The sequence below is a fragment of the Pyxicephalus adspersus genome, chromosome 2 (assembly GCF_032062135.1).
Source record: "Pyxicephalus adspersus chromosome 2, UCB_Pads_2.0, whole genome shotgun sequence".
Lineage (NCBI taxonomy): Eukaryota > Metazoa > Chordata > Amphibia > Anura > Pyxicephalidae > Pyxicephalus > Pyxicephalus adspersus.
The window spans coordinates 101,365,677-101,390,683 of record NC_092859.1 but is presented as its reverse complement, the minus strand read 5'-3'; the positions used below and the strand labels follow the sequence as shown (position 1 = coordinate 101,390,683).

At 38.0% G+C, this 25,007-nt stretch overlaps 2 protein-coding genes across 3 annotated transcripts; both read left to right on the top strand.

Moving 5' to 3' along the window:
• The first annotated feature begins 211 nt into the window (after window positions 1-211).
• Window positions 212-12,581, top strand: GTSE1 (G2 and S-phase expressed 1). The gene is made up of 12 exons (XM_072401628.1): window positions 212-330; window positions 798-848; window positions 3,115-3,172; window positions 5,333-5,984; window positions 6,243-6,413; window positions 7,812-7,950; window positions 8,094-8,459; window positions 8,573-8,645; window positions 9,234-9,470; window positions 10,109-10,271; window positions 10,509-10,661; window positions 11,820-12,581. The coding sequence occupies exons 2-12, from the start codon at window positions 833-835 to the stop codon at window positions 11,901-11,903; spliced, it is 2,112 nt and encodes a 703-aa protein (XP_072257729.1). The 5' UTR covers window positions 212-330; window positions 798-832; the 3' UTR covers window positions 11,904-12,581.
• Window positions 12,582-14,692: 2,111 nt separating this feature from the next.
• On the top strand, window positions 14,693-24,169 carry TRMU (tRNA mitochondrial 2-thiouridylase). Of its 2 annotated transcripts, XM_072401627.1 has the most exons (12): window positions 14,693-14,864; window positions 15,447-15,612; window positions 15,699-15,805; window positions 16,396-16,518; window positions 17,524-17,696; window positions 17,793-17,846; window positions 17,933-17,999; window positions 19,460-19,560; window positions 20,130-20,278; window positions 20,900-20,927; window positions 22,627-22,634; window positions 23,318-24,169. In XM_072401627.1, the coding sequence occupies exons 1-12, from the start codon at window positions 14,708-14,710 to the stop codon at window positions 23,520-23,522; spliced, it is 1,338 nt and encodes a 445-aa protein (XP_072257728.1). In that variant the 5' UTR covers window positions 14,693-14,707; the 3' UTR covers window positions 23,523-24,169. The 2 variants fall into 2 exon arrangements, with proteins under 2 accessions (XP_072257728.1, XP_072257727.1); XM_072401626.1 differs by lacking the exons at window positions 20,900-20,927; window positions 22,627-22,634 and having other exon boundaries at window positions 14,695-14,864; window positions 20,130-20,274; window positions 23,364-23,527.
• The last annotated feature ends 838 nt before the right edge of the window (window positions 24,170-25,007 follow it).

The window sequence follows — 25,007 nt, the reverse complement described above, 5'->3', positions numbered from 1 at the left end:
GCATGTACTTCTAAGTAAAGCTCTACAGACATAAGGACACAACAATACTGCAGCTCATATGAATCTAGAAATGCTGCAGAATGGGAGCAAACTACAATTCCCGGGATGCTTTGCATAAGCGCGTCGAACGTGCAGCGCGTAATCACGAGTCTTTAAAGCATCCAATCAGAGGCCATAATTGTTCGTCACATGTTGTATTGCGAGGTCAGAGGGAAATTTGAATTGTAGGCCGTTTGTGTGCCTTGTCGGTGTTGTTCCGAAAACCAGAGAGTGCCGGTTGGAGCCCCCTTCACTGCCCGCTCTACGCCCGGTTATTGCTCGCTTACTGAGGTATTGCCAGAGCTGCGGAGGTGGTGTGGTGGCCTCATGTTATAGCTCCATAGGACACCCACCCCATTCATAGAATCACTGTGACGGCCTCATATTACAGCTTGTTTCCTATAACACATGGCGGCTGCCTCTGACACAACATTCCGGCATAATTACGGCATGTGTAGAGGTTATAGTGTGTAAGCAGCTCCTTGTCACACTTTATTATTTGTGTCCCTATAGCAACATGTAAGGAGATCTGCTACTGGGGACACCTGGTACAGCTGTGATTTCCTCTGATGCCCAATGTGCCAATACTTTACAGATGGCATTTCCCCTGGCAGGGGTTTTAACTCCTTCTCTGCTCAATCCCAAATAAGTTTGTTTTGTGTGTTTAGTTTCTAACGTATTTGTATGAGCATTGATGTGCAGAGCTATCCATGCCATCTCCTGTGTGTGGTAATGTCACTTCTCCTTTTCTTGTGTAGGTGGCTCAGGTAGAAGCACCAAATCCCTCCCCATAATGGATGCTGGCAGTGGTAAGTGTGCTAGAACTGTACATAAAGATTTGTCATTGCTGTGCAAGGTGTGGGCTGCACATATGCTGGCAGACAACATTCAGCATGCATGCTTTTACCTGTTCTTGTTCTGAGCCTCCAAATGCTCCGCAAACATGGAATTCTTTCAGTAGAGGGTCAGTGAAAGTCAGGGTAGAGTTCTCCTTTAGGGGAGGTTAGCTCTATCGGAGGTAGATTAGGTTCTGTTACAGATTCTCCAGAGTAGAGGGGTGGATGGGAGGACCAGATCTGAGAAAATATTCAGAGCACAGCCTGTGAATGATATTTAAATCAGAGGAAACAAGAATGCAGCAGGAGGTGATACTATTTGCATACGGAAGACTTGAGAAACTCCCCAGCTCCTGCTGGCTTTTTGTTTCTTGTATAACCCACACACAGAGCCATCTTCCCGTGATAATGTAATGTATGCGCATCATCCAAGGAAGTCTGCCTTGGCACCCAACTCTGCAGTCATGACCGGTACTGGGTGACAGTACTAGGTAAGTATGTGCCAAGTATGCTCAGCACCACCAATGAGCTCAATGCAGGGCTAGGGCCACAATCCCCCAGACCTTACAGCTAAGTTTATTTTACAAAGAGAAAATGTGCAAACTGGCAAACTTAAAGGCTGGGTCTACATGAACATTTTTTAAAAACACATGTAAATGTTCCTTTTGCGTCTTATACATTTTATGCACTTTTATTAGTGTTTTAAAGCTTGACTTTAAAATGCTGGAAAAGGCATATGCCACGTTTTCATGTTTTTAGGGCGTTTTCCAGCGTTAACCCAGCATTTTAATTTTTTTAAACCTTGCAAGCAACGTTTAGGATAAATGTCATAAACGTGCCTCAAGGAAATGTCCTGGTGTAGATTAACCCATTGTAATACATGGGGATCTCAAACAAGGGCTTTAAAAGCCTCAGGTTAAACGCTGGGGAAACCGTCTGTGTAGACTAAGCCTTATTATTGAGGAGGCATGCCCTGTGGTCTGTCCCTGCTGGGCATTACTTGCATGGTGTGATTATGCAGGTGGTATTACTAACTATAATTATTTACTTATTTTTAAATTTAAACTTTATAAAAGAACTCACAGAATACAAAACCATTGCAATATTCTTATGAGGTGTGACAAATCTCACATAAAATGTAAACTAAAGGACCAGCAGGATAGTCATAACCAGGTTCCTGTAAAATGTACCTAGTAAAGTAAGTCAGAGTGTCCAATGAGAATAATGTCATGATATCCTGCAGATGAGGAGAAAGCCATCCAATAAAACCAATGCTGGCAGAAGGCCTCACCCCTATCTTGGAGAGGCAAGTTCCTCCATCCATATAGATGCTTGTATTCTGGAGAACCATTGTGATACTGACAGAACCCACAGCTGATTCCACCGTGCTTGGAAGCATGATGTAGCATGATGTAACAATGGTTCCTCTGATCAGACTCCACTATTTGGCACAGCACAACTCATCCATAGGATATAAGATACTGGTAGAAGCTGTCATGTTGCCTGGTAGTGACCTGGCGCCAGGTAACATGCTCTCTTCCTTCTCCACATCTTGACATTACTTTCCCCTGTACTGATGTCACTGGGGCTCTGATAGCTGAAAAGCCTTGTGCTAGAGTGCTTGGGGAATTGCCAAGAGTTCATCTCTCCTGCTTAAACTCAAGCCCGCAGAGTCTTTGGGCACTATGGAGTGATGCATCCTCAAAGTTTAAAGCAGAAGCACTCCGATTACTATGATCCCCCTTCCCTGCAGTGACTTGGCAGTCTTACTCCCCTCTGATCTGGAAAGTAAAGCAGTTGCACAGGAAAATACTTTTTTGCTTCTTTTGTGAACTTTAAGGGTTGCTGAGTTCATAAAAAGGTTTGTTCTTTATTTTTGATCACAGGGTTACATTAAACCCATCTCTGGTGTTTTCAGTTTAGTCACCATTTTGTGTTTTTATAATCCATGTAAGCACTGATGTATACAGTCAAGGTGAGGTTTTCATGTTAATATCAGTAGGGAAAAAAATCAGTATCCATAAAGGTTTATATTGTGCTTTTATGTTTTTATCCAGTCCGGTGTTTTTTTATTTGAAATGGACAAACTTTAGGGGGCCAGCAGTTACTTTTGTATTTGTGGCAGATAAAGTTTATGAAAGCTAGATCTGAACATGTGTAGACAATTTAATGGATGGGATTACAGTGCAATGCTATTTTTTTAACAGTGTTTGATATGATGTCTTGTTTTTATTTATAGATTTCACTTTTCTGGCAGATGAGAAGTTTGACTTTGATATATCCCTTTCTCCATCCAGGTAAGCTAGCATGACCTTTTCAGTTTGTGCATATCAGTACAGTTGTGTGTATGCAGTAACTGCTACAGGATCATTGTCAATCTGAGATTTGAGAATCTAAATAAAAATCAACCAAGTGGTGTCTATTCATGATTATATTGGAGTGTTTTCTTTTTACCAGAGGAAATGTGATTAGGGGTTGGATAGGTTAGAAGAAAGGGAACGAAATTGTAGTATGTTCCCTCTCAATCATTTGAATGATTAATGTGTATATATGTATGTGTGTGTAGTATGTATGTGTGATATATATATATATAATCTACCATGTTTCCCCGAAAAAAAAAAAAAATAGTACTTACCGAGTTCTTTCCCTGTGAAGGCAGCGGGAGTGCACACTCCGGGGCCGCACAAGCCGATGCTTTCCTTGTAGTTCCGGCTCCTGTCACAGGCGGAGTGATACTACATGCACTTCGCCTGTCAGAAGCCAGAACTCGGGATCGCGTCTTCCGATAAGGTAAGTTTTTTTTTTTTTTTAACCATCACCAAACTTACCCTTAGGCTGGGTACACACATTTGACTTTTTGTGTCGTTGGACTTTCCAACTCTCTCAATTCTTTCCAACGACAAATGACTGAAACGTATCTTCTCTATGGAGAGGGGATGAGAGAGAATGAGCAAGCCGCACTCTCCCATTCACTTGTATTACAGTCGTTATAGATCCGCTAGGATAAATCACTGAAGCCCCGAAGCGATAATCTGACAGATATGCATTGCCTTAGACTCCAATATTTTACACTTCCTTAAAAGTTTTTTGTGCACTGGTCCTCATGTTTTAGTCCTATGTTGCCTGTAGCATCCAAAGCCTTCCATTTTCTAATCTGCTCCAGAAAATGACCGCTGGAATTTAAAGGCAAATGGTGACAACTCTCCTTATCTATAATTTTTAATCAATGGCATAGAGTGATCAGAAGGGGACAATCAATGGAACATGAGTGATCATGAGTGACTTTCAACAATAAATGTGTACTGTAGTCTTCATGGAAAAATAAGACATCCCCTGAAAATAAGACCTAGTGTGTTTTTGGGAGCCAAAAAAAATATAAGACAGTGTCCTATTTTCGGGGAAACACGGTATATCTACCTACCTCTAAGGGGATCACATTTGATGAAAGCAAAGAAATAAAGGAGATGCATTCACGTCCTGTGAAAACGTCTTGTTACCCAACGCGCTTCACCTATTTGGCTTTTTCAGGGGTAAAAGTGAGACATATAAAATCTAATAATTAGGAAATGAATAATGTTGTTTGTTAGACATAGCATAAAAAAACATAAATATATAGATAAGTATTTTCAGTGGTAATAAAATAGTCAGTGAATGCATCGAAAAGGTACCTCTTACCTCCCTTTTGTAGCAGTTGGCAATATTTTTCTCACCAACCCAGCCCCCAGCAACATCCCTTCAATGCCAGGTCCACTAGCCTTACATTGTAGGGAATAATGCAAAGTCCCTGTCCACACGCTGGAGCGTCACTTGCTGTGTGAGTGAGTGATAAGGCAAGTTTTACTCCTGAGCAATCTTACTTGGCAAAATTAACACCTAACCCTTGCAGTGGAGACCACAGGTCTAGTGACAACTGCGGTAACTAATGACTTGGCATACAGCTACAATGTACAGTCTGAGGGGGTAAAGGTTAAGGCTATGTACACATAGGAAATATGTTGATGGAAAAGGAATGATAAACAAATTTTGAATGTTCTATTTGAATGACTGGATAGTGCACCCAGGAGTTTTTGTTCATGCATACTTTCAAAGCTACAGATGGATCCATTTCCATGTTTTAGTAAACAAGATGTTTGGTCACATTCTGAGTAAATGTCTTATTTACTAAAACATGGAAATGGTATAGGAATGCATTTATGGTTTTTCTTTTGGTAATATTGGTCATGAGAACACTCTGTCCCTAGTTTTTCAAGAGGTAGAGGGGGGGGATAATGAATTGTAAAAGTGCTCAACTACTGCCAACATGCTTTAAACAAAGGACACTCCCTACAATGAAATGTAAACAAAAATTATAAAAAAAAAACTGGCAACGCTGTAGGGACGAAATACACAAGCAAGAGTTTTGTCGTCTGCGGTAGGTATTTTACTGCTTTTAATTCACTGCTTTTTTTTTTTTCTAGTGCTAAAGAAGAGCCTGAAGATTGCGATGATGAAGTGTTCATTGGGCCAGTAAAACACAAAGAAAAATGTGTTAGTGCAGCCATACATTTACATGATTTTGATAAGAAAACGCCGCCTCCAGATAATGACCAGGTTGTCTGGAGTCCTCTCAGTGGCGATAAATTTGTTGAGATATTCAAAGAAGCTCATTTACTGGCACTACAACTGGAATGTTCTGTAAACGATGACAAAAAAGAAATGCCACAGACTGTCCCAAACCCATCAGTGGAGAAGTTTGTGCAGGAATCAAAGTCAAAATTAAAACTTATTGATACATTTAATGCAGTCAATAAAACACCAATTGCCATAAAAAGAGAGACTTATTGTATACAGGACAGCCCGCTCCACCAGCTACCACCAGCAGTCCAACAGCGGATTGTTAGCTCTATCAAAGATGTTGATCATAGGGAGACTCAGAGGTCTCAAAGTCTGACCACCCCCTTAAAAGCACCCAAAGTAGTCAAAGGTTCGTCTGTCTCTCCAATTACACAGAAAACCAAGCCACTGTTGAAAAGCACTGTCCCACCTCTAAGCACTGGTAAAATTGTTAGCAGACTGCAACCTATGAAGGCAACTGCTGCACAATCGAAGATTAACCTGACCATGGAAAAGGTATGTACTGGTTTGCTAAATGGTTGAGAGTTTAGTGCAGCTTTAAATAGGCTCCTCCAGAATGAGCTTTAAGTATGGATAAATAATTATGCTGCCTAGAAAATACACCTTTATACTGTGAACTTTAATCCGGTGTGCATGCATGCTGTAACTGGCTGCATGTTGCACTGCAGTATGACTGGCTCACAATGTTTGCCCTCTCTTAGTCTAAATGTATCTCCCTGTTAATGCCTTTTTATGTTTTTATCTTTTTTACAGCCCAAAGCTGTAAAAAAACAAATTCCAATGGAAAGCAAAAAACTGAACAGTATGGGTTCTACAGAAGATTTGCTTTCTGCGAATTCCAGCATTGCATCTGACATCAGTGATTCTTCTTTGAATAACAGTTGTATAGGGCAGAGCAAAAAAACCCTGACACTACCTAGCAAGGTAATTTCCAGTCGTTCTTGTCTTATATTTTATCCATACACATACTGAATGTTTTATTCAACTCTATACAAAAAATCTTCAACTTCATTTTGCACATTATGAGTAAAATATGATAATTTTAAGTGGTTGTTATATTTAATTTGGTGTTGGTCCAAGTAGTGTAAAGTCAAAACTTTTTTAGTTGGGGAAAGTATCTAAGGGCACACTATTCCAGTGACAACCATCTAAGCAGGGGTTTTCCCTTGTATTCTGTTAGAGGGAAAAAATAAAACATGCTGCTCAAATTCAGGACATCCCTTCAGCATCACTTATTATTCAAGTAAGGAAATTCTAAAGTGTGTGTTTATATTGCACCAATACACATTACTATATACAGTGTTCATAAGCGCTTAAAATACATCTCTAGCTGTGGAGGTATGTCTTTCAAAGATCATAACAAAGATTTTAAGGATTGTGTCCAACAAGCAATTGGTTTGCAGGGATTCGTCCACCCTACTGTTTTATGTGATTACTAGCTTGATAATCTTGAAGTTGTAGCTCAGTTGATCAGCGATTGAGTTTTGGCTTTTTGCATCAGATTAGTTACCAAGCCTTCTGTGTAGTCTCCCTATTACGTTCTGCACATATTTGTCACTTTGAGAGTTCGGCATCTATGTGAGAAAGTTTGTTTCACCATTCGGAACTCTCTATGGGGACAGTGGAATTTGATGTTTTTCTTTAAGTCTGGAGTGAAAATAAGGTGATGATTCTAAGAAAACGATTTAGCTAGCAGTGGGGAAAAAATAATTTAGCAGTAAACAGAATTCCATAACTCCTGCAATAGCCTCATTTGACACTTTACAATGTAGACAGTGCGTTAATGTCATACATAGCCCAATTGTTTCAGCCCCTTAATGTTATACATGGCCCAATTGTTTCAAGTAACCAATGCAGTATGTTCAAAAGGTTTTTTGGTGGTGGTATAAATAGAGGAATAGTTGTATGCCATCCATTAAATGCATCAATTGAGCTTTTCTTATATGTGCAGCCCAATGCACAATTAATGACAATATTGAATTTTTAATCTACCGTATGGCATTTTTAAATGTAGAAAGCACACCATTATAACATAAAATTGGTGATGATTTTATGTGGTTGGAATGGGGAGGCTAAAATTCCGGTTTAAGCTGACGTTCAAATCTGCAAACCATGCTTATGGTTTTAATAATTCAGGTATGCACAAAGGTGATATACCAAAGTCCGGTACCTGGAATTACCAGAAGGTTACCATTATTACCTCATGAAATCGCTAGTTACCAGGCAGTCTTTGGCTTTAGTACCTCATTTGTTTTTTAATGTAGTATTTTAATATATTCATTTATCAGTGCTGTTTTCACTAACACACAACTTTGTTTTTAGCTTAATTTAGGCAAAACACACTTTAAAACCCCATCAGCTACTTCTGGTCTCAGGAGGAATACCTCTTCTTCATCATCTTCGCGTTCCAGTGTAAACACTAGCTTGAATTCCAGCCTGTCTTCTCCACCTGCTGTCAGTGGTAAGCTAGAAATCACACTTGTAAAAATTCCCTTATGGTATGTGTTTACACATCTGTTGTTTACCCATAATTTGTACTATATATTCTTAGATTCTGTATAATTACATGGTGTGTTTAAATTTCCAATATATTTTTCTTTTTAGCTAAACTGAATGCATCTATTAACACTTCCATAAACAGCTCAAGACTTAAGCCAAATACAACAAGGCAGGCACTTGTCCGCCCCCTTGGTGGAATAGGATCATCTTTAAAAGTGGCCAGCTCTGACTCGAACAACCGTCTGAAACCAAACGTAGTGACAAAAATAAATGGTCACAAACCTGCATCGGTGTCTGTGGCCCAGCCACAGACTCCACCTGGCAAAGTTCAAAGGCAGACTTCAGCACCTAATTTACAGAGGTTCCCTCCTGCCAAACCAGAAAGTGGGGTAAAAGCACCGTCTACAAAGCCTCAGGCAAGAATATTGCCCACTCCAACAAGCAGACTAAAGCCCCCACAAAAGTCAGATGGTAAACATGAAATTATTTTGATATGGCTAATGTGAACATTTTGTGCCTTCTTTTGTTACTACTATTACTACAACTTGTCCTTAAGTGTTTTGTTGTACTTTTTTGTGATACAGGGCTGTCACCTGACCGTGTACCAAGACAGTCTCTGAAACCAACACGTTTACTTTCATGTGGGGATATTGGAAGGTATTATTGGCTATGTATTAAAACTGATTTAACAAGAATTTCTTTAAATCGCAATTTATACTACCAATCAAAAATCGATAATGGAGGCTTGCAGTATTAAGCCTTGCTGTACTTATGATGATCTTATTAAGGAGATAAATACCCTTTACCTGCATATTGGAAATGAACAGATTTATGTAGTTTTCTAAATGGGTGATATAGGTTCAACTAGAAATAGTAACATTTTTTTTGTGCAGGCTTATCCCTATACCTCCTCCATTGCTAAATTCTATGGCTTAAATTCGGTTTGTTGGACTATAGACTACGTTAGAAATGTTCTGTTCCCATTTGGGAACTCAAGCCATGATTTGTTTCCAAGATTGGTGATGCTGGGACCAATAGACAATGTTTGGCATTTGGAGAAATGGGAATTACTGATAGCTTCTATGAGTTACTTTATCCTATTACTAAATCTTAGTCACCTTTTTAAGGTGCCCTGACAGTGGATGTGTTGAGGGAGCTGCGTTTAGGACAGGTTGACATTACCGATTTTTTCATATGCAAGTTCCATAAATGGGCATTAATGTTTTTTTTTTTTTTTTTTCCCAGTGGTATTGTACAGAGCACTCCTGTAGAAGCTTCAAAAGGCATGAACACCAGTTTAATAGGAAGAGGCATATCTGCAACTCCCAGTGCAAAGCACATGTCTGCTTTGCCGACACCAGTTAGTCGCAGAACATCTGGGATGTTGACAACACCGAGGACTGTCCCTAGGGCTATCCCCTCCCTGCGACCTACTCCAGCTATACAGGCATCCAGCAAGTCAACTAAGAAATTGCTTGTTGGGTAAACATTCACTTTTTTTTCCTGTAATCTGCAGTAAATTAGTCTCATCAAACAATTGTAGTCTTTGTGCTTTATATGAAATTTTAACCTAGTACTTGATAAAAACCCTGTTGTGAATGTTTTTGGGGAAACAAAACATTCTAGCTATTGACAAAGATGCTTTAATTTTTTTTACTGTGAACTTGGTAATTCTTTGCCTGTCTTTGTATGTGTCCTTTTTTTTTCTGGTTGAAAGCTGTTTTTAGTTTTTTTAGATGGATGGGGGGCGGGGTTATTGTGTATGTTTTGCTACAGAAAATTTTAAGCAGTGATATACTTTTAGGTAGAATATTGGTGTATTTTAGATTAGAACATTTGAGTGGTTGTTTGGTGAAGTGTTGGTACATATTACTTTAAGCCACAACCTTACTATTTTATTTTATTTTTTTTTACTTACTATTGTGCAACTTTGCTTCTATAAAGAGTTGATAATATTATCAGAGAAACTCATTGAGTAAAAAATTCTATAATCCAAGAACTAACTGGTGAATACTCTACAAATCCATAGCTTTAGTTTTTTTACAGAAAAAAGTTTAGATGAATACTGTTTATATAGATGTTTGCATTGTAGTAACAAATGTTTCTAAAAAATCTTCTAGTTCTGCTGATAGTGAGCAAGTAAAGGCAAAGCCCCCTCACAGTCCATGTTCCACTGAAGAAAATGCTGTTGCTGCAGGAATCTGTTGTTCCTTAAACTTCTCTCCTGAGAGCAAACCAGTGCTGGAGAAACCGCAACCTGTAGCACTGCCACAACACACTGAGGTAATGTATTGGGTACTATAATAAGTATTCTTGGCCACCTTTCTGAGGTCAGAATAAACAGACTTCAGATATAATTATTAATGTATTATGTATGGCTGCTGTAACCAAGCAAAATTGTGTTTTGGTAGCGAACAGGCAGTTATAGGCAGTAATAACAGTACTGTACATACTGGGTGCCAGTACATTATAGATGTTTTTTTTCGTGAGCCTTAATATTATTTTCTCTTTCTTTAATAGGTGTTATTAATTGATATTGAGGTGGAGAACACACATACTAAAATAAGGAAAAATACTTTAATTGAAAATGACAGTCAACCCTTAATTGACCTTTCGAATACTCCTGAACTGAACAAGCAACCTATTCCACTGAAGCCAACAAGTGTCTCCCAGGTAAGACATGTGTTTTTTGTTTTTCTTTTACATAGAAATATTATTTTAATAGCGTGAAAGGTATAGGGTCTATTTATAAAGAGTGACAATCTGAGTTTTTATCTTCTCTGTTAAAATTCTGTTCACTGCCTATAGAACACCAGATTTCTAAAAGTAGGAATAATTTTTTTTTTTCCATGTGGATCAGGATTTAACAATGTAAGGTTTTGTAATACCTCTAAACTGGCCATCAGAAACTCTATACTTTTGCTTGGAGTAAGTGTATGTGTCCCATTAACTTTTATTGCAGCTGTGTGGACTACCTTTGTAAAATGAAAATCTGGATGTTTGGGGGGGGGGGGGGACACCACTGATTACCACTGATTACCACTGATTACCACTATTTCCTGTGGGGATTGCCACGAATAGTGGTCAGGGTTTGGCTTTATCTAAAAACATAACTGCTGACTGGTACAGTAGGTTCTAGTGGGTTGTATTTGTGTGTTGTGTATACATACATTATATACACACAAATAAAACCCACTAGAACCTATGGAATATCTTTTACCCAAATTATGGGTTGGTAGTGATACATGTGCTATACAAGGTTTTCCTTGTCTTGTCCTAGCAAAACATTGTGTATAGCACAGGTATCTCCACCTACCCATAATTTGGGTAAGTGATTCTGTCCTATGGAAGGACATATATCTATGTAAATGTGTTTTTGCCCCCCCCCCCCTTCCCCTTTTTAACACGTAAGAAAGGCCTTGCTGCCTATGATCATTTGATCAAATAAATACAATTTGCCAAATGCCATATTGACCCTGCTGTTCTTTTTATTTGATCTTTGTGTTTTATACATTTATTTCAAGGGTTGACATTGATGATTTCTTTTGTGAGTAGGTTTAGGTACCTCTTCTTTCGTTCCCCCTTTCTTTTCATTGTTTGTATTTGTATACCTTTGGCAGATGTGCACTTATAGGATAATGTTTGTATTGCACAAAAACTGTTTTACAAGTGTAAAGAGGATTAAGACTTGGCTATATAGCACTAAGCTGGGGAAGAGTGGTCATGGCACAGAACTTTTCACTTTCTATAGAATTGATGCCCCTAAGATCTATGTTAAGGATAAGATGTTCATCAGTAACTTTTTTTTTTTTTTTTCTCTCACCCTTTTAGTTAATTGACTTGAGTTCTCCTCTCATAAAGCTAAGTCCTGCAGCTAACAAAGAGAACGTGGACTCTCCCCTTTTGAAGTTTTGAATCTTGGTGCTCTAGGCTTAAATTGTGGACCATTTCTCGGAATGAAGAATCTGTTCTATGAAGTCATGAACTAGAAATAAACAAAAAATTTTGCAATATGTACTCCTCTTCCCTAAAGCAAAAACTTTTAAGTGTGTCTGTAAGTGCCACAAGCAAATGTATTGAACAAAACAGAAGTACAATGCCAACCGCTTTGCAGTACTTCTGTCCCTGGGTGCTGTGATTCTCGGGCCGCTAAAACATCAGTCTCCACACATGATAGTGTGAAGAGCTCATCGCATGCCTGTTCTGTGTTTCTACTGGAAATGTTAAAGCAAGCCCAGAATTTAGGGGCCCCAGGGGGGAGACTTATGGGTCCCATGATAATAAAAATGATGTATGGACACCTTTTAAAAAGGGCTGGTTGTTGGTCCCCTTGTTGGTTTTATACAACCAGCTTGTTATAAAAGATTTTGTACTAATGGTCTTTCTTATGACACGGTCTTTCTTAAATGACAGCCGACTGGAACTAATGCCTAAATGCACTGTTGCTTTTAAGTAAGGTACTTTAAATGTTTGTGTGTTAAATAAATGTCAAAAGAAAGAGCTGTAAAAATTCAGTGATCAATATTTGATTTTATGTTTGTACATTTTTAACTAAATCATGTATAATTGAAATATTAAAGATATTTGATAAAATGTTTGCATGTGACCGTATAGTCGCGGGTGTGTGAGATTTTTACATATCCGCAGTTCAAGCACATCTCTAGACAAAGTTAACCCTCCCTTCTACATCCATCTTGTCATGTTTCACATGGTTAAGTGTAAGTGTTTTTCAAGTGTCCTTGTCATGGGCAGGTGAAAGAATCATGGGGGCGGAGACTTTATTTTGTTTTTTAACTCTTTAAAAACAGTAAATCGACTGTTCATTTGGGATGAAATAGTAGTGCTGGCTGGTGTCTGCTCTTGTCTTTACAAAAAGAAAAATGTGCAGGTCTGCACACTTTGGTTTAGTAACTTAACTGGCACCTATTTAATATTAATCACTGTTAAGTTACATGCAGTTTTTTTAAATACACCCCAAAGTGTCAGTTTACTTTTGAAAAAGGTCAAAGCATATATTTAAAAATCAAAAAAATTATAAAAAAATCATAAAAAAAGGAATAAAGCTCAAAACTCCTAATAGCTTTTCTTTCCATACTTGCAAATGCTTTGGGATTCTATTTCATATCAGAACATGAAGAAAAATGTATCAAATGTGTTTTATTCCTTTACAGAAAGTGAGGAAAGGGAATATTAAGCAGCTCAAAATAAAAGCAGTTTGGAGTTTAATCACTGAGGTCATTCTGTGCTAAAACGGGTCAGATACGGCCCTTATTTATAGTAGGAAGGCATATAGAGCATTTCTAAAAATTGTTCCTGAGATTGTTCAGAAGAACAGTGTACTTTGATTTAAAAGTTGATTGGAGAGGGAAAACGTATAAATACGTGCAAAAAAATAGGCTGCTCAGCTAAAATGATTTCAAAAGTATTAAAATGACAAGCAAAACCTGAAAGTTGTGAAGAAAGCCGAAACTAATATTTGAATGGATAGAAGAATATCCAAAATGGCCAAGATTTGCCCAATGTTCAGCTACAGAAAAGCTAATATAGCAATCACATTACTTTGTGTATAAATGGAACCCATTGCAGAGTGCATTGGCAAAAAAGGTACCCAATAATAATGTAACGTTTCATAGTTGTGTGATCGGCCTGTCTTGCAATTATGGAGATCCGCCTTAACCTGAAAGAACTCCGTAGGATGCGACATCACTAGTACATGATTAAAAGAATGTGTGACAATGCACATGGCATACATTGGTGTGCTAAGTTGCCATTTGTTTTTGTTTTTTGGCACACCAAACCCCTTACCAGTGCACTGCCATGTGATTCCTGCCCTGTTTACATTCAAAAGCTTGCTGCACTGCTATTCAAGGCAATGCACTGGGCTGCCTGTTCATATAAGTGGCCTGTGGAATGCAATGTGTGGCAATGTGCGTTCGTTTTGAGAAATGCAGTGTACTGCTGTACTGGGCCCAACCCTTTGAACTCTACTGTCAAGTAGGATCGTAGCACCCCCACTGAATTCTACATCTTATTGATGAAATGTACAATCTGCAGTGTCCAGCAAACAATATCGCTTTCTTTCAAAACTGCAGTGCATTAGATTTAGGGTGTACATGTACCCTGACAATGAACTATTCATTGGTCTGTTAAATATAGCAGTGCAAACCACGTGTTCTCCTAATTTCAAACACATACTATTTTGTGAGCTGATAATGTTTTGTGTCATGTAAAGTGGACCTGTACTATAGCTCTAATTTATTTAGGGTTTTTTCTTGCAGAAGGGACAGACTCTTCAGGATCATCGTCCATCTTGACTGGCCAGGCCAGAATGACATAACTCCTGTGCAGTAGTGAACAAAGGGGGGTAGCTGTGCAAAATCACTGTTTCTACTCCCTTTCTTTTTCTCTACCCTTCTTCACTTCCCACCTGAAGCTGATAGATATTTTGCAGGTTTCCATGTGTGGGGTTCTGAGAATGCGCAGTCCTCACCCAACATAGTCCCTGGCAAGGCCCATACTAGCTGCAGCAGCGGCCTCTGCTGGCTGAGGACTGTGTGGGCGACCTTGTGTAGCTGACTCTATAAGTGAGTTGATGCTAACACGTGAATTGACTGACACCTAGTGCCCGGTTGTAGTATTGCTTTCATCCCACTGACAGTACGAATGAATGAGACGTGGGAACTGTCGCTCGCGGTATAAGTTTCTGGCCGGCGGTTTTTATGTATTGCACATCACAGACACATGTGTTAGCCGGTGTGTTTGTGTCCTTGAAGCAGCGGCATTGGTGTGGCGCTATGCAGGCAGTACGGCGGGTGGTGTGGGCTATGTCCGGAGGGGTGGACAGCGCTGTGGCGGCTCTGCTGCTGAAGAGGAGAGGTGAGGAGGAGACATCACATACCCGGGTCACTTATTCCTGCCACCTGTGTTGTGATATCAGGGCAGATTGCTGGCATTGTGACCCTGGGGGAGAGGGGGCCCTTCTGTGCCCTCACATAGGTTTTCTTATTTCTCAGCTTTGCCCAAGGGGGGATTAGGCAGGAAGGGGCATTTACCTGGGACCAGGACTGGCAGAGGGGTAAGTAAAGCAGGACAACACCAGAAACCAACATTACTACTTTCAGGCTTGGCACCATGAAAATAATAGTGGGAGATAATCCATTGGTACACAGAAGTCCTGGGCTGCCATCTGGGGATGGGGGTACAAGGGGTACTTCTTATGGTGACCCTGACGAAATCTACAGAGGCTACCTATGTCTATGACAAGGGGACCCCAGGATCTCTATGACTACAAATACATAGAAGAATGGATTACTGTAGGTCAGAGGAGGGATCACATTGCTAAGGTTTATAGCATATATGCCATGAACAGGCTCTTGAGGAACATTTCAATTATAGTGATCAATGCCTGGGTAGCAGAAGTACAGTGATAGACAAAAATAATATTGCTTTTTATTTCAGGTTACCAGGTGACCGGTGTATATATGAACAACTGGGATCTTATAGATGAACATGGAGTGTGCACTGCAGAAAAAGACTGCGAAGATGCCTACAAAGTCTGTAAGACCCTGGATATACCTTTCCACCAAGTCTCCTATGTGAAAGAATATTGGCACGATGTGTTCAGGTAAAAATTGTATAAATCTGATGTGAGCCTGAATATTACTAATGGTGAGAGAGTCTGGTGACTTGTGATGTGATTTTTTTTTTCAGTGCTTTCCTGAATGAGTATGAAAAGGGAAGAACACCAAACCCCGATATACTGTGCAACAAGCATATTAAATTTAATTATTTCCTCAGTTACGCAATTGAAAATTTAGGTAAGCCTTTATAAATGTGTATTGTCTGTCTAAAGGCTTATATTATGCTTCACCACATCTAATCTAATGTTCAAAGTAACTAAAAAGTGGCTAATCAATAAAGCAGTGAATCTGACGTCCACTGAAACATTCCCTGGCTGAGAATCAATGTATTTGAAACACATAGACCTGGAATATTCTCCACCAGTGAATGATTTGGTTAATATCAATGCAATAAAAGTGAAACAGTTGATACCTTGCTTTTTATCATTGCACATCTATATTTTGCCCATGCTGTACTGATTGGTACTTTTTTTCTCCCTTAACACACACACATGGAAAATTCTGAGAGAACCAGTTAGTTTAAGTTCATGTTTTTTTGGGGGGAAAGGGGGTATACTTAGTGCACACAGTATCCAGGCCGAGATTCAAACCTGGGATACCAGCACTTTAAGCACAGAAGTGCAATTTCCTTGATTCCTGACAATATCAATGATTTTACGGTTTTAATATACTTATAAAGGTGTTTTAGCAAGATTCCCAGACCATTTTATGGGCAATAAAACTTTAGTGATTTGTCTCTGTTCACACACGCTATGTATATTTTTTAGAGGCTGATGCTATAGCCACAGGGCATTATGCAAGGACATCGCATGAAGATGAAGACATATTTCAATATCCCTACATTAAGAATCCTGAAAGTCTTTTCAGAAATAGATTTGAAGAAAGAAATGGTGAGAATTACTTCCACATGTTTTTGAATATGAAACTTCAGTATGTGATGTAATCTTTGCTTTGTTACTGGTTAGATTTGGTGCCAATAAAGGGTCCCTAAACTCTTCACCTAAAACCCACTCCCAACTCAAGTATGCTCTCTAAAGAGTCCCTTGTAAATCAGTAGAAAAAATTAGAAATGACCTTCACCTATTTTAAGTCAGGTTAAATCTGTCCCCTGCACACTTCTCTAAGAAGAACACATGGGCACTGCTCACCTAAAATTACCCATGAGCCCTAGCACCTACTTCTCTTAAGGCACTTGTGGCTATTGCTGCATGGGCAGGAATTTCAGCAATGTTTATATGGAGAATAGGATTTGTATGTTGGTACTAGATGTGCCGGAACATGTAGATCTTATTAGGAGTGACCCTAGCAGGGTAGCTGTGCCAGGAATACAGCAGGGACATAGAAAATGCATGAAGCTACCAAGGAAATGCCATGTTCTGAATTTTAATAATGATTTCTAAGCATACACAAGCCGCTTTTAGATTTTGAATGTGATTTAGATGACCAGTAATGGGGTATTTTAACATTGCTGTTAGTGACATCTGACTCCTAACCTGGTTTAACTATTTTTAACTTTCTAATTCCTGGTGGTGGTCAGTTGTTGGTCAATTCTAGCTGACCTAGACCTTCTGATTTAACAGAAGTCAGGAAACTTTTCATGCAAGCTTGCGTATTCTATATTATAACCAGTATCCCCAGGGAGGGGTCTATTGGACTACCTGTTTAACATGGGCTACCTGGTAACCTTTTCCCTTTGCTCATCTCTGCTCATCCCTTCTTTACTTCTCTTCCCCCCACGCCATCCTCTTTCCAATCTGTTACACTCTTCTTTCTTTAGGTATATTGACAATATACTAATACTAGGAGCTGTAGGAACTTGGTATGGTATTTGTTATAATCCTTTATAGTAGATTTGGGTTGGGACTTAAGTCATTTTTGCTTCTGTTATGCAACAGATGTGAAGCTGCTTCAGGCTGCTGACCAATTCAAAGACCAGACTTTCTTCCTCAGCCAGGTACCACAATATGCATTGAGAAAAACCCTATTTCCACTGGGAGGATTGACAAAAGTCTTTGTAAAGAAAATAGCGGCAGAAGCTGGATTTCATCATGTTTTAAATAGAAAAGAGGCAAGAACCGTTTTGTTTATTGTATTACATCAGGTTTTCTTTTGATATGTCATTATATTTCACACTGATTATTTAAAAATGTTCTATGTCTTGTAGAGCATGGGAATATGCTTCATTGGTGAGAGAAACTTTGACAAATTCATTCTTGAGGTATGTTTTCATACAAAAAATTGGAGTTTGATGGGGAAAAAATTTCAGTAATGTTCACCACTTACTGTATTTTTTTCTCTTTGAAGTATTTAGAACCACAGCCTGGAAACTTTGTTTCTATTGAAGATGGAAAAGTCATCGGCACACACAATGGTTAGCAGAGAATTTTCTTTTACTTATATTTTTGACATTTGCTATAGAAACATGGTGAATATAGTAATATTTCAGGATGCCTAAAGATAAGGACAAAGGTATTCCTATTGTTTTCATACCAAAAGCACTTATTCACACCTAATATAAATAAAAGGAAATAATGTGCAATTCTAGTACAACAATGACAAAAAGCAAATTTTCAAATCATAAAGACAGGGAAATATTTAATTATGTTACCAGGTAAGTTAACAAAGGACAAAGTATTGAAACAACTAATGACAGACTAAACTGATAACGGCCAACATAACATTTACCATAAAAGTGCTGATTGGATACACAAGAGACCAGATTTTTTGACATTTAGTGAAACATCCCTGGGAGAGAATCCATAACTGCTTTGAAACACATGGACCTGGAAGATTCTTCACTTAGGTATTTCAGATCCACTTTGTTATAGATAGACTCTTAAGTGTTTGTTCACTTTTCAGCCAGGCATGTAGCACCAGTGCAATGCATATATAAATGATGCTGATACAGTCAAACATTGAAGATAAAATTTTGCCTGCACACTGCCTGCTAAAATGACATCTCATTTTGTGTGAACCAAACTCTTGTTCCTGCCCAATGTAAAAGCAGAACATTACACCAATTATATTTAGACTTCTTGTCACTAAAGACTGGAACACTTTCTGAGGATATATTCTTTGCTATGTTTGCTTATACTACTTCACCAAATGAAGCAAAACATCTTGTGTGCTTTTGAGTCCCGTCAGGATGAATATTACTATTAGTTTCACAAGCTCTTTTACTTCTCTTAGGGTTATTCTTTTACTTGTAGAGACCTTCAAACTTGCTGTGTTGAAACATACAAGATAGGGGACTGAAAGGAGTGCTGTATGAACGATCATTAATTTTCATTTCCATTAATAAATTAAAGCTTCTCGCTTCTGCCACTCTGCATGAACTTTCCACCTGCAGTTGCCTCATGCTATACCCCAGAGCCAGTTCCTGGAAAGACCTGCAAATTCATGGGGAGAAGCAGCCTAAAAAATGGCTAATTTATTTCTTAAACATCATTGTTTCATTGATCAAACTGAATTCTGTGTACTAACTGGGTTTCATTTTCAGCTGAATTAAAACATTGCAGGGCTTTCTTTGAAAATGAGCTGCTAATATAGAAATGATACAGAATTTCAAGTATCTGCTGATGGTCTCCCCAATAAAAAAAGTTATTTTCAAAAAGCATGTGTGTCTTCAATTTGCTTATGGAGAGCACTGAAATGTAATGGGACCATTCCTGTTATCAATACCCCCTCATTTCAAGAAAACATCCTCATCACAGAGCTAAAAGTTGGTTTGAATAATGTTTTTTTTCTTTTTGTTTGTGTTTTTTTTTTTAATTATATATAAGTGATCTTTGTGATGTTTACCATATTTCTTTATTTTTGTACTGTTACTAGGCTGGTTTCTCTTCACGTTGGGCCAAAAAGCACGAATTGGTGGTCTACGTGATCGTTACTTTGTTGTAGATAAAGATGTGACCACAGGAGAAGTGTTTGTGGTAAGTGATTGCCTTCATGGCAATGTGAGGACATCTATGATGTGATACTTTATAATTGTTATAGTACACTGCTGTTGACCAGTTTAGAGTCTGTTAGAAATATCCTCATTTTTGAAAGAAAACAGTTATTTTGCCTTTAAAATATCAGATCAATCAAAATGACTATCCAGACATTTTTAACGACTATGCCAGTAGGAGATGGCTGTTAATTAATGGAATATTTGTATAAATGTAGAGATTATCAGCAACCATTAGTCTTTAGTTCCTATGGAATTCTGTGTTCACCAATGGTGTTGGTGGGTATAAAAGGGGTAATTACAAAACTATGCAAGGACCATTTAGAAAAGAATCAGATAGTTGGTATTCTGTGTAGGATGAAAATGCCAATGGCATGGCATCCACTAAACAACATGTTTGGCCTAGATGCATTATTTATTGGGAAAAGTATTTAGAAGGTCTGTTTTATCAAAGAATATGATGGTGTGGATACACTATATTCTCCAGATTAGTAGAAGGTTCCTTCATACCAAGCTATTTTTTATTTATTAGCTATTTTATTTTTTGTAAAGGCTCCAAGTACGGATCACCCAGCGTTGTACAGAGACCACCTTCGAACAGATAGAGTACACTGGATCTGTGAAGACCCTCCTGCAGAGTTGGTGAGGAACAAAATGATGGAATGTTATTTCAGATTTCAACACCAGATGGCACTAGGTGAGTTCTAAGATATGAAATGTGAGGGCCCAGATACAGTGCTGAAAATTAAATATCATTGTATACAGTTAGCTTTATTAGTTACAGTTACAGCTTTAATTCAGTTGGTTAAATAAAAGACTGCATAAACATGTGAGGAACTAAATCCTTTATTTTACACAATCACTTAAGACTACAGGCTGTCATTGCCAGCAAAGGGTTTTCAACCAAGTATTAGAAATGAACATTTTATTTTCAGCTTTTTGATTTGTCCAATTACTTTTGAGACCCTGAAATGAAGTAAATGTATTAAAAAAAAAAAAAAAACTTTAGTTCCTCACATTTTTATGCAATCTTTTTGTTCAACTCACTGGATTAAAGCTGAAAGTCTGCAGTTCAACTGGATCTGACTTGTTTTATTTAAAATATTTGTGGTAATGTACAGAACCAAAATTGGAAAAAAGTTGTCTCTCTTTAAATATTTATGGACCTAACTGTACTTCGATCTATGGGGATATTGGGAACTGAATAACCACATTAACCAGTTATAAAAATTTACCAAACAAATCATTCTGAGAGGGCTTAATACATTAATTAATTTATTACAATAGTCAAAGTATCTGTCATAGGCACACAAATCAAGTAGATGTATTATGTACACATTAAATAAATCAGTATCTTTTATATCACACGCTTTACAGGAAATATGACATTTTAATAGTGCTTGTTCTGTGGATGGTGTGACTTATATATTTGTATCATGTGGAAATACCAATTCTGTGGTACAATGCATTAAAATGCAGGTTAATTGGTATGTAAACCCCAAACCTTTTATTCTATATGCTTGACGTCATGTTTTTATGCATACAGGTTTGTTAGGGAAATTGGTTTGTGTGTTTTTCTTATGTCAAGGCTGACAAAGCGGGTAAATCTTCCCTGTGGGTACACAGACACCTAAACTTTTTGGGTCTAGTGTTGCCGACAGAAGGAACTGTAATTGGTAGGAGCTCCAGGTAAGAAACTTTGATGCAGATTTGCAAAACAAGGCAAAACCTATAGTATTTGTGTCCCCACAGGGTGCATTAAATCTGAGTTGGTACAGTATGCGTTGGGAATTTTGTATTTTTTGAGTTGCATACGCTTTAACAAAGTCTTCTGTATTAAAGAAAAAAATATGAATCCAGCTTTTTTAAATTTGGGTGTGTGTATATAAAAAAAATTTTTTTTTTAGAATGTGTAGGAATAATAAATGCCTATGATATTTTTAAAACCAATTTCTGGCATAAAAAAATGCAGCCCAGCGATGTATAATGTTTCTGGTATTCAGGAAATGTCAGAGTTATGACCTTGTTTTTTGTGTGATGACTTTTTCTGTATACCCTAAAAAAATGGACATAAGATGGCGATCAGGTATTTGAAGAATAATCCATCCATTAAAAGACGTTTGGTATTGCCTAATATTGTTGTATACATGAATGTCTGATTTTTCTGAACCTGTTGAGATGGCAGATAAGTGTACATGTAATATTCAGCATAGTTTTGCTCTCCAGCATTTAGTTCTATCATGGGAGGCCCGGAGTATGTTAGCCTGACATGTCTGTGTTATTTTAGGAGCTCTGTGTATATCATGCTGTTTTTCTTATTCTTCCATATAATGTACCAAGAGCACAGTGTAATCCCCAAGAAATGCACTGCCTGTCACATCTTGTTACCTAGCTCAGGAATTATGTCTGGGACTCTTTTCTTTCCAATGGTTACATTGTTCAAAGGGTGAAGAGAAGAATGATTGCCACGGGCATGGTGATGAATGTAGAACATAGTTTATATTCTGCATGGAGGTGGAAACTGCTAAGCATGAGGTTAATATTGAATGTAGAGTGCATTCTGTAGAGTGCAGTGACTTGGCCAGTCACAAATTCTTATCTGACTACAGTAAACTGAATCCCAGCTGTTACTGTTCTTTGCCATTATATTTGCTATTCACCAAATGTACATAAACTTCTATAAACTCTCTATTTTCTTTCAAGATTCCTATTCTAAAAATTAATTCCTCATAGTTTTCTATCTGATTTTCACTGGACATGCTGTGTGAATGAACTAATACTGTTTTTAGGGTCTATCCACTTATTGCTCAGCAGTTTAGTTGTTCAGCTGAGAACAATGGTATAGATATATTTAGATCAGCTATATTTGCCAGGGGAATTCTATGTATGTCATTCATAGCTATATGCATAGTGATTTAGACTAGAGCAGAAGGATATGGCATTTATTGCCTATAGCAACCAACCAAATGCAGAGACTGGAATTCCTATACCATTTGGATAGAAAACTGAATGTTAATGTGCCATATTTAAAATTAGACTGCCAGCACAGGGTCAAATGTATGTTCAGCATACATCCTAAAAACTGCAAATACCCGCCTTTCAGTCAGTAGCTGTTTTGTTTCCAGTGGCCACTGCTCCCCTGTAACTGGCTGTGGTTTTATCCACCAGCTCTTACTTTATACAATTTGGTGGAAGAAACCACAGTGATAATGGTAAAGAGAAGGTATTCAACCCATCCAGTTTAGTATTTGCAAAGAATAGTAGACGGTGCTATGGTGACTTTTCCAGAAATGGTCACTGTAAAGGTAAGTATGTACAGTATTTTCGCAGCTGTCTTGTGATTCTACTGTAAAAGACTGTCAACTCGCTGTCTCTACAAGTCTCCTGGCCCCATAAACTCTCATTATCTGCACTCCCTGAAGTTTGGAGTGCTGGCAACCCAGGGGAACAGTAACCTTGCTCCCCCAGTAATGTGCTGAATGGTGGCAAGAACTCTCACCAGCTACAGGACTGTAAGAAGACCGAGCTAGGGGAATATAAAAGGGTCATTGGATGTCCTGACCACATACAGTCACCTTGCACTGCATGGGTATTTGTGTCTACTTTGCAAGTTACAACAGTTTTTATGGCCTGTAAATTTAGATTTCAACAATGTACAAGAGTGCCAGATCCTTGAACAATGCTTTTTATGAGAGTTTGTTTTATAAATTGTAAGTTTTTAAAAGCGTTACTTTTGTCAGCATTGTTTTCAATGTTATAACTCTGTTTACTTTGCTTATGTGCCAGTTTGCGGTTTTCTACAAAGGGGATGAATGCCTTGGAAGTGGGAAGATTCTAAAACTGGGGCCTTCATTGTACACCCTAAAACAGGGCCAAGAAATAATGAAATCTGTGGCGGCAAACGTGTCAGCAAAGACTGTTAAAGATCTGGATCCACTAACCTGACTGCTGCAATTTTCCCAGCTAATTGGAAGCGTTTAGTGAAATGTGAGCCAGAAAATGATGATGGAATGAAAGCACGCTGTCTCTAGCTTAATTAAGGGACAAGTTCTGACAGACTGTGACTGGCATCCTACCTCTGAGGCCTTTTTATAAACAATAATCAATTGTTTTCTACAGACGATATGTGAATCTTTATATTGGAAAGATCCATTAAGAAGATTACATCATATTTTACTTTTTAACTTATACAAACTGGGAAGGTCTGGGTTTTTAGTGCAATATAAATGTGGTTTTACCTTTTTGGACCATGTTTGTGTCTTTTTTAGGTATTGCATACTTTTACTAAATAAATAGACTAGTAAACAATAAAAGTCTGTATTTACTTCAACAACTAATTATGTGCTGGCACAAAATGCAGATTTTTTTTCTTTTGAGTTGGAAAATTTTTTTGTAATCGAAAAGAAATATATTCACTTTCATTCATTTTACAAGGTAAACATTCTTTACTTTTAGCAAGCCGCTTCCAATGTCTGTGTCTCCGTATAAATAAAGTGAGAGTAAAAGTAATGCTTTATTTGAATACTTGGTCTGGGTCAGTATGTCAGCTTGTATTTTAGCCATTATAAGAGAAATAAATAAGGCAACTGTCATTGCTGACTTACTAGGAATTCTAGTGTCTCTGGCTTTACATCTTTGAACTAATTTGAAATAGGCATGCAAATTGGAGAATTAAACCTCTTGATCTGCAGGTCAGTGCCTTAAGTGTAAATGAATGTGAGAATAGTAATAGAAAAGTTTTCAATGCTGACCTGCAGGCACTCTCTCATTGGCTCTACTGCTGTGCAACATGAATGCCATCAGTAAGGTATGAAAACTCCTAAACCCCTTTGCTTTATATTTGTTCTTACTTGAGAAGTGTAGCTTTCATATATTCAGAGGTTTCCTTTAACTAAACATGGGCAACAAATAATCCTAAATCTTTTCAGCCCCATAATAATTGTTCAATGCCGCAATCACTGGCTGTGACAACAGTAGAGCACATACAACCTGTCTTGTGTTATCCAGAAGAGCAACAACCTCTTCAGACCTATGTGTGCCCTTTGGGGAAATAGTTAGCTTTCCCAGGATTTCCTTTTAGTCTGGGGCTACATGTATGATCTAACTGGGTGTTGATGCTGTTGACTTTATGGGAAACTTGTGCCTACAGTTGAAAAAATTTAGCAGACTCCAGCTGACAGCAGAACAGATTACTTTCCTGCTCTAATGATCTATAGGCATTTATATTATCTCTGTCATTGCATTAACTTTGAAGTCTTGTAATGTAATCTCATACTTTTTTTTGAGTGTACATTTAAAGAGACCCTGTCATCAGACCAATTATTTTAACAAAAAAAGTTTCCTATATATTTACATGTGTAGAAAGGTAAAAAAAGATCTACCTATTCTTTAATATTATGACACATCATAGTTAGCCAACCCCACAAGCGG

What these genes read in the sequence shown, in the direction of transcription:
- GTSE1 (XM_072401628.1), top strand. An exon ending in GCCCCCACAAAAGTCAGATG is followed by an intron (nt 8,460 to 8,572) that starts GTAAACATGAAA and finishes TTTGTGATACAG; the next exon opens with GGCTGTCACCTGACCGTGTA. An exon ending in CACTGCCACAACACACTGAG is followed by an intron (nt 10,272 to 10,508) that starts GTAATGTATTGG and finishes TTTCTTTAATAG; the next exon opens with GTGTTATTAATTGATATTGA.
- TRMU (XM_072401627.1), top strand. Translation starts at nt 14,708, where the DNA reads ATGTATTGCACATCACAGACACATGTGTTAGCCGGTGTGTTTGTGTCC. An exon ending in TATTGGCACGATGTGTTCAG is followed by an intron (nt 15,613 to 15,698) that starts GTAAAAATTGTA and finishes TTTTTTTTTCAG; the next exon opens with TGCTTTCCTGAATGAGTATG. An exon ending in CCACAGGAGAAGTGTTTGTG is followed by an intron (nt 19,561 to 20,129) that starts GTAAGTGATTGC and finishes TTTTTTGTAAAG; the next exon opens with GCTCCAAGTACGGATCACCC.